The 14,885-nt window shown below is 47.0% G+C and overlaps 1 protein-coding gene across 7 annotated transcripts in view; it reads left to right on the forward strand.

Annotated features, from left to right (window-relative positions):
* The window catches only part of SYNJ1 (synaptojanin 1), a 683,220-nt gene that overhangs the window by 352,204 nt on the left and 316,131 nt on the right, over window positions 1–14,885 (forward strand). For all 7 annotated transcript variants that reach the window (XM_085623112.1, XM_085623114.1, XM_085623109.1 and 4 more), the window contains one exon: window positions 12,151–12,291. In XM_085623112.1, the coding sequence (XP_085479238.1) occupies window positions 12,151–12,291 (141 nt within the window). The remainder of the gene's footprint in view (window positions 1–12,150; window positions 12,292–14,885) is intronic.

The following is a 14,885-nucleotide window of genomic DNA, read 5'->3' on the forward strand; positions in this document are numbered from 1 at the left end:
AGCTCCAGGCTCTCAATTCTAAGCCTCCTTTCCTTTCTGTCCATCCGGACAAAGTTGTTCTCAGGACTCGTCCTTCCTTTCTCCCTAAGGTGGTAACTGCCTTCCACATCGGACTGTCTGTTACGCTGCCCACCTTCTTTCCGCCTCCGCATCCCTCGAAGGAGGAAGAGAGGCTCAACCGTCTGGACCCAAAACGGGCGCTGTCCTTCTATCTGGACCGCACCAAACAGTTCAGGGTGGACGGCCAACTCTTTCTTGGCTACGTGGGCGCTAAGAAGGGGCGGGCGGTGCACAAGCGAACCATCTCTCGGTGGGTCGTTTTGTGTATCAAGGCCTGTTACTCCTTAGCTAAAAAGGAACCTCCTGTAGGGCTGAGGGCCCGTTCCCCTCGGGCCACAGCGGCGACCACTGCCCTTTGCCAGGGAGTCCCCTTGCAGGACATTTGTCAGGCAGCAACGCGGGCCTCGCTGCACACGTTTGCCAAACACTGTTGCCTGGACAGCCAAGTCCGTAGGAACGGCTTCTTTGGCCGTTCTGTTCTCCAAGACTTTCTGGTGTGATCTTGGTTCGCAGCCCACCACCGGGGTTGGTATTGCTGGTGTATCTATTCTAAGGTGAGGGATCTAACTAACGTGTTTCTTTCAGATGAACAAGTTACTTACCTTCGGTAACGATATATCTGTAAGAAACATTAGTTAGTTAGATTCCTCACCGACCCACCCATCCTCCCCGTTCTGCGAACCGATATCTAGGGTTGAGGTCATCCCTTTCAGGGCCCTAGAATTTTTGGGCACCAGTGTCGGTCTCTTGCATGGCTCTGCGTTCCTGGCGTGGAAAGCTATGTACAAGAACTGACGTCAGCGCGTGAGGGCGGCGTCTAAGTACTCCGACCGCATCACGGCGACGCCGACGACGGACGCGGAGCCGCAGACGACGCTTGGCGACGCGCAAGGGTATTGCTGACAAAAATCTTTCCGGATCCAGCCTGACGCCTGGAGATATTCTAAGGTGAGGAATCTAACTAACTAATGTTTCTTACAGATATATCGTTACCGAAGGTAAGTAACTTGTTCTTCAGGAACTCAGGCTTCCTCCATTTTCCCCCATTTGGTCTTTCTCTTGGCAGGACTATGGAGAATTGTGTCAATTTCCATATTAAGGTTCAGGACGCCCGCATTCTTCCTAGGGGCCTCTCGGACCACTCTCCGTTGCTTCTGGCCCTCGGCCCGCCTCCCTTCTCCGCCCGCCCGGTGTAGCGCCTGAACGCTTGGTTCCTACAGGATAAGGACTTTCGGAAGTCGGTAGGAGACGAGATCTCTAGCTACGATCACCACAACGCGGGCTCTGTTTCTGCCGCGGTTTCCTCTGGGAGGCTGGTAAGGCGACTATTAGGGGAGCGGCCAAGGGACTTGTACAGCACCAGCGCCGGAGACGCCTCCAGCAGCTTACGGAGTGTGAAGCGCAGGCCTTGGAGCTTCAGCGTGACCAGGAGGCATTGAGTGATGCTGGGCGGGCGCGGCGGCTGGCCTTTCTGCGGGAGGAGATTCGTCTGCACTCCATGGAGGCGGCGAAAACTCTATGGCGCTCGTCAGTGGCTCGAGTATACGGCTGGGGGATAAGAACGGTGCACTTCTCCACCGGCTGGCCACGTACCCCCGGGCAAACAGGATTATCCCTGCTGTTGTGGGCCCTACCGGCGAAACTCACACTGCCTCCGTGGCGGTGGCTCAGTCCTTTGCCAATTATTATTCCACGCTGTACCGGGCTCGGGCACCGGGGATCCCCCTGACGGAGCTGATGGGAACGGCTGGAGCGGGCCTGCAGTGCTTGGGGCGAGAGGCCGGTGAGACCCTGGACTCGCCCGTTACGCTGCAAGAAATTGACGCAGCCATCAGCCATCTGGCTCCTGGGAAAACCCCGGGTCCGGACGGCTTCCCACAGGAATATTATGCCCACTACCGTGACGCCCTCGCTCCGCAACTTTTGGGCCTCTTTGCAGAGGTGATGGAGAAAGGCTCGTTCCCTTCGGAGACGGACACGGCTACGATAGTCGTTCTCCCCAAAACGCAGCCCCCATCACAGTCCTGCTCAGACTATCGGCCGATATTTCTCATTAATACTGAAATTAAGATATACGCTACCATCCTGGCGCAACGGCTGCGCCCGCACCTTACTTCACTGGTCCATCCGGACCAATGTGGATTCATGCCGAACCGAGGAACTCGGCACTGCCTGCGACGCCTGCATCTCGCCATGGCTCACCGGGGGCGTCTCTCTCCTTACCTGGCCCTGTTGCTAGTCGACTTTGAGAAGGCCTTCGACTCGGTGGGGTGGGTCTACCTTGAAGAGGTACTGGAGAGGATGGGGTTCGGTCCTCAATTTCGCGCCATGGTCCGGGTCTTGTACGCGGCTCCACGGGCCAGAGTGTTGGTGAATGGGGCTCTATCCCGCCCGTTTCTCATCGGGCGGGGGACACGTCAGGGTTAACCGCTCTCGCCCCTCCTCTTCGCCTTGGCAATGGAACCCCTGGCCGTTCTGATCCGGTCGGATCCTGCTCTTCGTGGGTGGGACTGGCCGGGCATGGCTCCTGATAAAATAGCTCTGTATGCGCACAATGTCCTCCTTTACCTCTCAGACCCAGCTATCTCCGGTCCTCTTGTTTGTCAGATTCTTCGCCGGTTCGGTCAGGCATCGGGTCTCCTTCTCAACCCCAGGAAATCGGTCTTGGTTCCGCTGCATCCGGCTAGAGATTGCTTCGACTGGCAGTCCGATATTCCCCTCCGGAGACTTTCTTTTAAGTATCTGGGGATCTGGGTCACCCTTCTACCAGAGCTCTGCTGGGCCCTTAATGTGGCCCCCGTGGTCAATAAAGCCAAATCAGACCTGGTGAGGTGGCAATCGCTCCCCTTGAACCCGCTGGGGAGGATTGCACTCTACAAGATGATGATCCTTCCCAAGTTCCTGTACATGCTGCAGAACACGCCCTGCTCTTTTTCTCGTCCTTGGTTCCGGGACTTGGATAAAATGGCGACCAAGTTTCTCTGGGGAGGCGGTAGAGCCCGTCTGGCCTTGAGCCGGTGCCGGATTCCATCATATGACGGAGGTCTGAGCATGACCAACCTTTATCTGTACTATCTTGCAACTCAGCTCCTGGTGGTCCACGATTGGTTTTCGGGCGGGTGGGACGACCCGGCCTACAGGCTGGAGGTACAGCTGCTGGGGTTCCCCTCTATTCAAAATATGCTCTACGGGGCGACGGTTCCTCGGGCGCTCCCGGACGTTGTACGGGCCCCATTCTTGGTATGGCGTGCCGCTCTCCGGCATACCCAGTGGTCGGGTAAACTTACTCGTGTTACACCGCTCTGGCATGGCGCTTGGCTGCGGGAGGTCGCGGGGTTGAGAGGGTTTCGAGCGTGGGATCTCCTTGGGATTTCTTGTTTAGGCGATGTGTGGCGGGGGAGTCGCATGTGCTCCTTCTAGGAGCTCCGGGATCGGTTCTTGTTGTGCCCCTCGCAGTTTTATAAATATCTCCAGCTGCGTCACGCGATTCAATCTCATGTACCTCTGGATTCAAGGATCCCTGATCATAGCCCACCCGAAGCTCAGGTGATGTTGGGGTTTCTGGGGAAGGGGGGAATTTCCCGTATTTACCGGATCCTGGTCAATAACACCCCGACGGACTGGGACGACATGAAGCTGCGCTGGGAGGCCTGGGTGGGACCATTGGTTGATGCTGATTGGAGGGACGCCCTTATGGCACCCAGGACGATTACCTCATCAGCCAGGTTGCGGCTCATCCAGCTTTATTACCTACATACCGCCTATCTGACCCCGGAATGCCTCTACCGTGCGGGTCTTTCTCCAGATGCCTCATGTGCGCGCTGTAGGGCAGACCCGGCGGACTTCTTCCACATGGTGTGGGCCTGTCCGCGTTTGGGAGCCTACTGGGGCGAGATTGAAACTGAACTAACTGAGATACTGGGGTGGGAGGTCCCCCATGATCCCAAAGTGGCCCTGCTGGGGATAACGGACGGTCTGGACGGTACCCGTAATGAGAAATTCTTCCTAACTACTGCTCTGGTGGTGGCAAAGAGGGACATCGCAGCCGCCTGGAAGCGGGCTGATCCACCCAAATGCGCTACATGGAGACAGGGGGTGGACTGGTGCGCGACGCAGGAGCGCATGATGTATTCGGCGCGGGGTTGCCCCAAAAAGTTTAGCAGAATATGGGGGAAGTGGCTAGGGGGTATAATCTAGGGGTGTTGAGGCGGGTGGAGGGAGTGAGGGGGTCGGGGAGGGGATGGGAGGTCTTGCTATTGAGAGGAGATGTCATTTTGATGCCAGTTCATTTGGACGGTTGTATGTACATTTATGTGTGTTCTTTTGCAAAAATAAAAATTTGCTTATCAAAAAAAAAAAAATTCCATATTAAAGTGGTAGATGCCATTATTCAGTTGGGAAACTGCATTTATTCACAAATCCCAGAAAAGCAGTGAACGTCTGCAGTAGATTCAGAATACCACTTTGTGGCTGCTTGCTAGTGGTGAATAACTGGGATCATGTGTCCAATACTCTCCAGTTGTAAAACTCGCTTCATGTGTGGAAAAAGGTGCAGTTTTAGGCACCGAAGGTAGTGTATAATGTACTCTGCCAAAGTAAGATGCTCTTCCTGGCTGCTAGATTTATTTACAACTGTAAGAATGAGTGACAGTTTTTCTATTTGTGGCTGTGAATCCAGGGAACACTCTACCCCTTCGCCATCACATGGAACCTTTGCAACCTAAATGTAGGCAACTACTCGAAATGTGGCTATTTTCCCCACTATAATCAGAGAAGTATTATGATGGGTTTTGTTGGTTGTCCACCACTAGTAATAATGTCGCTTTGGGGGTCTAGGGCAGGTCTAATTGAGACTGATCAGCTTGGCTGTTCCAGGATAGAGGGCGTCTTGGAGCTTTTGTGTCCCTGTAGCTTAACAAAAGGTCAGCCAAGTGACCCTTGGAGTCCATTCATAGTCCTAGGTACAAGTGGGAGCATGTCCAGCCCTTGTATTTCTCCTCACAGGTTCAGCAGCAGGTGCCGTCCTTCTTCTGTCTTACACAGGTCTAACAGTGTTCTGAAGAGGGTGCCCAGGAGTGTGACATTTATGCCTGGTCCTGGTCTGTGGAGTGGGGGTGACTCCTGGCCCCTTCCTAGCCAAAAGGGTAGAAAGTTCCCAGGTGTAAGCCTACCGCCGACAGACTGTGTGCCCGTAACCCTCTCTACTTAAATCCATCACAGTCGAATTGTGTGTCCAGTGTGCAGTCCTCTTGTGCCCAACCTAGAGGTGTGACCAGGGAAATGAGCAACCCCTTCTCTGTGGTTACTCAAAATCGGATCTAGGGTGGATGACGGGCCAAAGGAACAAAAGAGAGGGCAGGCCCAGGTGTTCGCTACATCTGGCTGTAACTAAGTAGGCCTCTTTGAAGGTAATTACGTTCTTGGGCAATGCTGAGAGGGTCATCCCCTCAGAGAAACAGAATACCTCCCCACAACCAAGGCCTTTGTCTCAGCTCTGGGAGAAACCTCACCAAGGAGCTCCTGGGTAACAGTTGGATCTCATGTAAATGGGCTTCTAGGGCTGTAGAGCAGGTTAAAGGTGCCTTTTTAAAGTACCTTTTGTTTACCTTTTGTAAAATATTTTGCACAAATCAGACTATGCCAATGAATTGGACTCCTGATAAACATGTTTAAATATTCAAAGAAATAACTTTTTAGCTGGTTCCTAGGCGGGGATAATATTTTAAAATAGGAATATTAACTCCCAATGCTTTCCTATGGAACAGCTGCCCTGCTACAGTAAAAATAGGTTTTGGGGCCTTGTCACTGTAAAGATATGTTCTGCATTAAACTTTTACCTTCACTACATTTAAATGCCATGCACCCTCCGTTATTGGGCATTAAGGCCTACTTAGGGGTGACTTATTAATATTTAAAAGGAGGGTTTAGGCCTGTCAAATGTGGTTATTTTGGCAGGTCGACTTTGCAGTTTAAACCTGCGCAACCAAGTTACTAGTGGCAGGCCTGCAGTCATGCTGTGCACTGTCACTCAAGTGGTGGCACAATCTATGCTGCCATCCGCTAGTGACAAGTAACGGCCCTGGGTACACTTTATAAGGTAAGTTAAGTATGCCAATTAGGGGTATAGCCAATTAGTACCTGTTCTAAGGGTCCGAGCACATGCACAGGGGCCTGGTTAGCCGAGTCCAGTGCCCAGAGTCAAAAATCCAGCAGCATCAGCCCAAAAAACAATGGGCTTGATCATGCAAAAAGAGGCATCTTCTTTAAAGTAATGGATTTTAGCCGTTTAGTAATTTACAGCAGGTTTACTCATTTGGAGCAGGGTTGGGGCAGCTCTGATGGACACAGATATAGTGTTTCAGTTCCGTGGTGAAGGCCTGTTGATTTGCTCTTATTTGCACTTCTTAGCCTCCAGTCAGATGGTGCCCTGACTGCGGGTGTGCTTAGAGCTACTAGAGGCAATGAGCTTGTCAGCCAAATTGGGCGGGGTGCCAGTCATGATGACTTTGTAAATGAAGGTGCGGCTGACAAGGAGTCCATTGAAGTTCCATCCGAGTGGGGGAGATGTTATACTTTTCAGTACCTTGAAGAGGACTACTGCAAGAGTGTAGGGTGCGCTTTAGGAAGCCCAGTGTGGAATCTGGTAGCCTTTGAACAGGGCGTTGCCATTATTCAGATTGAGATTATAGAATTTCTGAGTTCACCTTCCGGGATGATTGTTTTTTGTAAATAGAGAGAGATGCTCCATTTGGTGATGTGTTCCTTGAGAGTGAGGTCTATGTACAGGAGGAATTCAAGGTATTTGGCATAGGGAGAAAGTTGGGGTTCAAATGTGTCCAGGTTCAGGTCACTGAGCTAAATTTATGCTAGTTGTTGATTAGTAGGAATTGTGTTACTGTATGTTTGGTCTTCAGGTAGGTGCTGGACATCAAGTTCTGGATGGGGTGCAGGCAGTGTTTTAGGTGTTGGATGTCTAGAGGGAGGGCTTTTTTTGTTTTGTTGTGTTCTGCAAAAGATACATCTCTAGGTCTCATGCTGCATTACTAAATGAGGATGATGAGGCCATTATTATGAGGGGCTTACTCTACAAATAAATTACATAGGAAAAAAAGTCTGTTTATGCCCTCCCTCAAGACTTCTACTCTGATTCCGAGTTGGTTGGACTTTTCCATTCCCTGAACAGAATTCAAAGCTGGTTAGTATTTACAGCACTCTGTAATTAATGCTTAAAATATCTCACTCTTCATGAACTTTTCCAGGTCAAACCTGCCGAAAGTTAACAGGGAAAAGCCATATGCCATTTATTGTGACATACCGATTTTGGTGCGGTAAGCACCAACATTCCCACACTGTTCCCCAGATACTCCGGATATATGCTGTTTATCGCACCTGATAAATTCCGAACTCCCGTGAGGCTGCCTTTATCAGGTGTAGTAAATAGCACCTACTCCTCTTACCAACTCGGAAATCCGGACCTAAATGATTTTTTTTCCATTTGATGTCACGCAGAAGTGTGATTTGAAGTGTTAGAGCCAACACTGAAAGCACCAGACCGCCAATGCATTTCATTTATAAATGTGGGTTTAGAAATATATGCTGAACAGTGGAGTATAAGGTGCATTTTGGATGGTAATCTTGGTATTCATTTTCCATTAATGTTTACTTTGGGCTGTGGAACAAAAGAAGGCCTTACATTTGAACTAGTGTTTAGAGAGAGGCATTAAAACATTTAAAGTTTGCGATATGTACTCTAAGTCCCAGTTAGGTGTGTTGCTTCATTTTGAATGGCTTGTAGTCTATGTAGGAGGTAGGTGATGATTTCCAATTCTACTGCTTTCCCATAACCCAACCTGGAACAAATCGTTTCTGTGATCACAGAAATCAGAAATGAGAGATTGTCCTTTGTTTCAGGTGATAAATAAAATAGGCTCTCCTTGCACATTCACCCGGAGCACAGGGTAAAGGTTGGAGTCTGTTATAAACTCTGTGTTTTTAACAGAGTTACTTCTGGCCAGAAGGGGGGCTATCTATTTGTTGATGCAATTGATAATCACTACTTCTATTTTGTCTGTTTTTAGTTTAAGCCAGTGTTTGGCTATCCACTCATTGATCACAAACTAGATATTCCTTACGCTTATGCTTTCTAAGGACTAACAGTTGGATCTTAGTCCTGTCATAGCAGGGTCTGCAAATTCTCTGTAAAGGAATGAATCTGGAAGCGATATGAGTTGATAAGCCCAACTTAAGGCCAAACATTCAAGATCACTTTCATTGGTGTCTTTGGGGTGCTCTGAGGAACACTGTACAGATGGAGATTAGAGGGAAATGGTAGGAAAACAAATTTGGAATGGTCTCTCAAGAAGGAGTCCACCTACATGAGTGCAAACATGCTTAGTGGAGTAATGCATCCACTGTTTCAAGTCATTGTCTGTCAATCAATAAAGTGAGTACCATTGAATTGGGCAACACTAAACATCTGTTATAAGTACCAAGATACTCCAAAGATTAAACTTGTGCTTTACAAATACACGTTATATTATGTTATGTTGCAAAAGTAACACCAAATATATAAAAATTGTACATATTTCAAAATGTAACATTATCTCCTCTAAGGTTTATTTTTAAGTCCATACCTCCATTATTTTCTATGGGGGGTGTTGCAGTACCAGTGGTTGGCCATGTGTAGTACTGGACTTACTACAAAAGTGTAAGGGCCGGATTTTCTAAGGTAAACTTACACTTTATAGTAAGTTTACTAATTTTTGGCATTCACACACTTCATGTTGTTTTAAGACTCCACACTCCCTATACTTACGTTGCTAAATTACTGCAAAAGTGCCAGTTACTGCAAACGTGCCGTTTGTGATTACTGAAAAGTAGTAAAATACTCTAAAGTATACATTTACTCAAAAGTGCTGTTTGTGAATCAAGCCCTTAGTTTTGGAGGGAGGTGGTCAGCTAATCCATTGTTATAGGCTTTGCTCACTTCATCAGTCTGCTTCTGCCTATATGAATCATCTGCAGAATAGCAGTTGAGATGAAGAATGAGTTCTGCAGTGGAAGATACCAGAGATGAGTTATGAGTTGACCCAGTATTTGCATTTCAGCTCTCTAAAGTGATGTTCTCAAGCAGCATATTGGGCAGGAAATGGTGATCAACACATTTGTAATTTTCCTGTAGTAGGCAAACGTCATCGTCAGAAAAATTATTCCTAAGTTAACTGAGGATACAAGGAAGTGAAAGCTTTGAGGTAAGCTGTTGGGACGGGAAAGTCTTCTGCATGGTGATAGATGTGCACCCCTGCCCTGAGTGCGACAAATGTACTGATGTCTAGATCTCTAAAGCTGATTTTTATATTTTAGGCAAAAATGGATAATGTGTGTGTGCCATGTCATAGGCCTGTCTCATGGATTGCGAATCTTGTTAGACCAGAAGGGGCGACCAAAGCAATACGCTCATAGTGGTGAGAAGGTTCTGCCTTCACTAGGAGTTAAGCAGCATGAGGACAGTGGTGGCAGCATACCATGTAGTGATCAGTAGGAATGAACAGGTCCTTTTAACCTGTGTCACTGGAGTGAGGCCAGTGTTTCTGCTTGTGCTTAACCTACCCTTGGCCTATATCGGTTTGATGTGTAGTGCTGCACAACGCAGGAGTGTGGTGTATCTTGGCTGGGTGGATGTGTCCCTGGAAAACGTATAATACTGGGATAATGCAGTACTGTGCAGTGCCAGCACAGTTAGTGCATGTCCTGGGTGTATGTGTGCATGTGTGCATTTGAGTGGTACAATACATGGAGGATGTAGTGCTGTGCAGTGCGTGCAGGTTAAATGTATGTGCTGGATGTATGTGTGCCTGGTACAGAACATGAAGGGTACATTGCTATGCAGTGTGTGTAGGTTGTATAAATGCACTGGGTGTATGTGTGCCTGTGGATGGTGCAATACATGGAAGGCCCTGGGTTCCATTTCGGGAGACCCAGGCCTGCATGGTAAAACGTGGAGAGGAGGTAGAGAAATCCCCCAGACAGATTTGTGTATTGCTGCATTCCTATAAGCTGGGAGGGATACACTCTGTAAAGGGGAGTGCCAGGCTTCTCCGGTACGCTTCACAGGGTGCTCTTGGATTCAGTGAGAGGTCACAAAGAAGGGTCATGGGCACATCTTAGGAAGGAGAAGGGGCTGCTAAGAGAATCCTAAAGAGTATTGCTTTAGCCTGGGCTAACATTTTGAAATACATATCACTGTGTCTGACATAAAGTTGTGAACCCCTGTTTATTCCCATAGCCTGTGTTCAGGCTGCCAGTTTAGAATATCTTCTGTGGTGATTCACTGCTTTCAAGGGGAAACATAAGGCAGAGAAGTTGGCACTTCAAAATTAGCAGGACCCAACATAAACTTCAAAGATTCACATCCTAAATCACTTTTGGTGTCTGGAAACGGATTATAAGAAAGGGATTTTGGGACCCCAAACATTTTCATCTGCCAGACAGGCTGTGTTAGGAGGAGAAGCTCTGCAAGACCTCTGCCTGTTACCGGGACTGGGGGCCAATGCATGCTGATCTCCCTGCTGGGTGAGGGGACATCACTCAAGGAATCCAAGACCACCTCCCATGGAGCCTGGAGCACCAGCGCCTGCCTGCTTGCCACAAACAGTATGCCCTGTGAGGAAGAGGGGATCGAGGTCTAGTAGGGAGCCCTGTCGAGTGGACACCCTGCGCGAGGTAGACAGCCACTGCCTGTGTGCATAACGAAGTTGGTGACCCTCGTAGGCCAGAGGAGGGCTGCCGTGAATTGAGCCGTGTGCCTCACTGCGTCGGCTGGAGCATGTGCGTAGTGGGGGGCGGCGACCCCTTATGTTAGGTTGGGCCACCATGAGAAGACTACCGTGTGGTGAGGGCTTTAGCCAGAGTGCGGTAGTGGGCTGTTACCCCATATGCCAGGAGGGGCCGCCGTTGAGGACTTTACTGTGCCAATCAAGCCTGAGCCTATGTACCTTAAGGATACATGAACCCTGTATGCCACAGGAGGTCACTGGGACCAGCAAGTTGTGTGACCTGGTCAGAGTGAGGCTGCCTGGGATGAAGACTTTTTACCAGGAGTTTTATTTCAACACCCTCACAACCTCTTTCTCTCTGGCTGCACCTACTACCCTCCCCACCCACCCATCGTGGGAGGAACCAGAGACTAACCTTGCAGAAAGGAGCCACCGAGAATGCCGGTCGCTGTGGAGGCTTGACCTCTTCTGAGGACTGTCCGCCAGCTGAGTGCATCCACCTGTGCAGAGTGCAGCAAGCTCACCTGAATCAGCCACTGTCACTTCAGCGCCCTTAGAAGGGGTGCACTGTGGAACTCCGGCTGCTCGTATCTTGCAAAGTGCGGGTAAGACTGATTTCCGTCAGTGGGAAACCTGCTGTTAATTAGCGCTGCTGTGCTGGAAGATTATTGACTTTGAAATAGAGTCCTAGTAATACCTTGAAATTCAGACTACTAGTGGGGCTTACCCTGGATGTTGCCGATATTAAATGGGGAATAACCACTACTACTAGAAGTGAGGAGGGAGTGAGTGTGGGACCCAGAGAACCGTCTAACGAAATACTAGAGCTCTAACCTCAGGGGGGCTGTGCAGTTGTTTGTAAATGTAATATTTTTCCTTAGTATGGGTAGCCGTAGAAACAAAATATTTTTCTGTTTTCATAAACATGAGTATTTGGCTGGATAATGATTTATTGCTGCTGTGCACATATTAAATTGTGAGCTGGTGTTCACTCCCCAGAACGAGTACTTGACCAAGTTGATCAGAATCCATAATAAGTTGGGCTCCGGGACATCAAGAGTAAAAGGCCTTAAATCCCACAGTTTGGACCAATAACCCCGACTTTCCCTGTGGTCCTCTGAAAGGTTGTTTTTGTCTTAAGCCATTCCAGATTAAATTTACTCGAATGGATCACTGTAGCCTTGTGTTCTAGTGTATTTGATCATAGAAGCAGTGTATTATACAAAATTCTTGAAGTAATAATTGAATGTAAACCTGGAAATTCAATGCAAAATTACCATGTGCATTCAACCCATTTTTTATTACTACTTCACAGCACCACCAACCAAAAACTTTGGGCTGCTGAGCTTCAGAAAACTATCTCAAGAGACAACAAGTATGTGCTTTTGGCATCAGAGCAGCTGGTAGGAGTCTGCCTCTTTGTGTATATCAGACCTCAGCATGCCCCTTTCATCAGGTCAGTATGTAAAAAGTAAAAATAGTAACCTGCCATGTCATTGTTTAAGCTTGTTTTCAGTGTGGGGCACCTTCATCATTATTCACATTTGTCCTTCTTATTTCACAATGCTCCAATACTTTATTTAAACAAATTGTCTTTTCCAGCCCTACATGTTCGCTTCTATAACATTAAAAGTGGTTTCCACAAAAAAACAGATTGTTTTAAACTGCATGGGATTTGAGAAATAAAAATGATGCAAGAGATCTATGCAAGCAGTGCCATGCTGTCTGAGATGTGTAAACCCTGTGGCACAAAGAAAGTCTGTATATGTTCAAATGAAAATAATGGAATGTAAAAACAAAAACAGATATGTGTTGTTGCACATTCACTGTACAATCCTTTACAAAAGCTCAATCAGGTATAAACTTGTAATAGTTGGACATAGAAGTACATAGGTGGGTAGCTGATTTATCCACTATCCCAAAAACCTCAAGTTGCTTAAGCGCACCACAGTTTTCATTTCATAAGTTCTTTACTCGACCAACACCATTTCATTCTCTGTTGCTGAATTAATTCTTACTCCCTCCCTCTTACGTTTATCACACTGTCCCACAGACCGTCTCCACACCACTCCCTGTTAGTGTTTAATCTACAAATGACCACTACTTATTCCGCTTACTCATGACCTCTCACTGACAGCTCATCTTCACCTGATCACTGACGCTGTTCACTGAGACATTAACAGCGTCATTCTCAGCTTTCACCTTTACCGTCTCAAAACAGTATAGCCACTGAAATACAGCCACTCCCTCCACCAATCACCCAGTCACTGTAAATGGCATTGTCAGAAATTGGGTTAATTTGGGGGGTACCCATGCCGACTTATTGAACACTGTCTGGTTAGGCCACAGCACATGTCCGAGAGAATCTCTGCTAAAACCAAGTAGCATTGAAAGAGGCAGTTCTTCAGAAAATGTTTTGTTAAGTTCAAGCAGTACCAAACAGCATTAATGTTAAAAACACAATGCCACACATTCCCAAACCAGTATAGAAATATTAAGAAATATTTATAGGCTAAAAGAAACAATAATGGCTAGAGTTGGGTAATTTTTCATACAAAAAGTGGAAAGGAAATACAGATTTAACACTGAATTATCTGCCCAGGGTGAAACCCAAATATAAATGCTACAAAATATGGTCATAAATATTTGTTTCCTTTTTAATATCTGTATCTATTATATATATCTATAATACCTACTGGCGGTTACCATTAGGTAGTTCTAGTTAGGTTTACTTTTCCAGAGCCAGAGTGTTTTTCTGTTTGCTAATAACTTTGGCCATGTTTGACGAATCGTCACAAAACTTTCCCCCAAAAAAGTTTGTCTACCCCAGTTCTTTCCTGGAAAGTTTCAGGGTGATCCTTTAAGCATTGGCTGAGAAAAAAGGGGGGTCCCAAAACATTAAATCTTCATGCATTTTCCATAGACCGCTCTAAAACAGATTATAGCAAAAAATCTGAACGGAATTACACCATATTCGGCAAGAAGCTAGATCTTGGTCTGCAGAGTGTGCTTTTTTCTGATGTGGTGTAAATCCGTTCAGTAGTTCTTTTTAGATATTAAGGGTAAAAAAGCATTGTTTAATTTGGCAGTTGGGCTCAGGAGAGTCCCATGAGAATTTGAAATAAAAAATGGAGGCCTGTGATGGGTCGAGAGGCCAATTTTTCCTGTGAGCCTCGCGTTCCAGCGAGTCTCGTGAGCGCTCTTATTGGCTGACTTTTGGAATGTTAAAAATGAAATGGCCCCCATTACTGTTAACTGTGAAACATTTGAGGTGTTGTGGAAACGAAGTAAAGCTATATAAGGGGCAGCAGCAGAAAAACATGCTGTCCCCTAGATTTAGAGAAGAGGTGTCAAAGAGATAACTACTGTGAAGATAATGTATATTATTTTTAACTAATTTGTATAACCTTGTAGGATCATGAATAGTAAAAAGGAGTAGATGAGTTCTCAATACACTCTATTACTAGGAATGCATATTGTGGTCCTTGTTTTTGAGAGGAAGTGTGTTAGAGATAAGTACTGTGGAGACTAGGTTAAAACTTTTTGGTTTTTTTAAATGTTACGATCTCACGAGATTCTTGCAGGATTGTGAAAAGTAGGAAGGAGTAGGTGGTGATTGAGTGCACTCTGCTGTGCACACTTTTTACTTTAGGAGGGAGTCTTACCGGAGATAGTGTTTGAAATTCACCTATTTATTCTCATTGCTTTGAGAACAGTTACGACTAGAGTTAAGGCTCATCCAAACACCCTACTACGCACACCCATACATCCGCCCTCCAGTAGGCGTATGCAGAGTGCAGCTTGTTATGATGCATGCTGGGACACCAGGTCCTTAATGCGAGAGTTAATTGTTCGTATAGTAATTGTCAAATGTTCATTTGCTTTTGTAAAATTCATTATTACCTTTAGTAGGTCGTGGTTTGTTTAGACAGATTATTTAGGCATATACAGCGCCATGCCTCGCATTAAGGACCTGGTGTCCCAGCATGCATCATAACAAGCTGCACTCTGCATACGCCTACTGGAGGGCGGATGTATAAAAGAATAAAA

The sequence above is a fragment of the Triturus cristatus genome, chromosome 8 (genome assembly GCF_964204655.1).
Source record: "Triturus cristatus chromosome 8, aTriCri1.1, whole genome shotgun sequence".
Classification (NCBI taxonomy): Eukaryota; Metazoa; Chordata; class Amphibia; order Caudata; family Salamandridae; genus Triturus; species Triturus cristatus.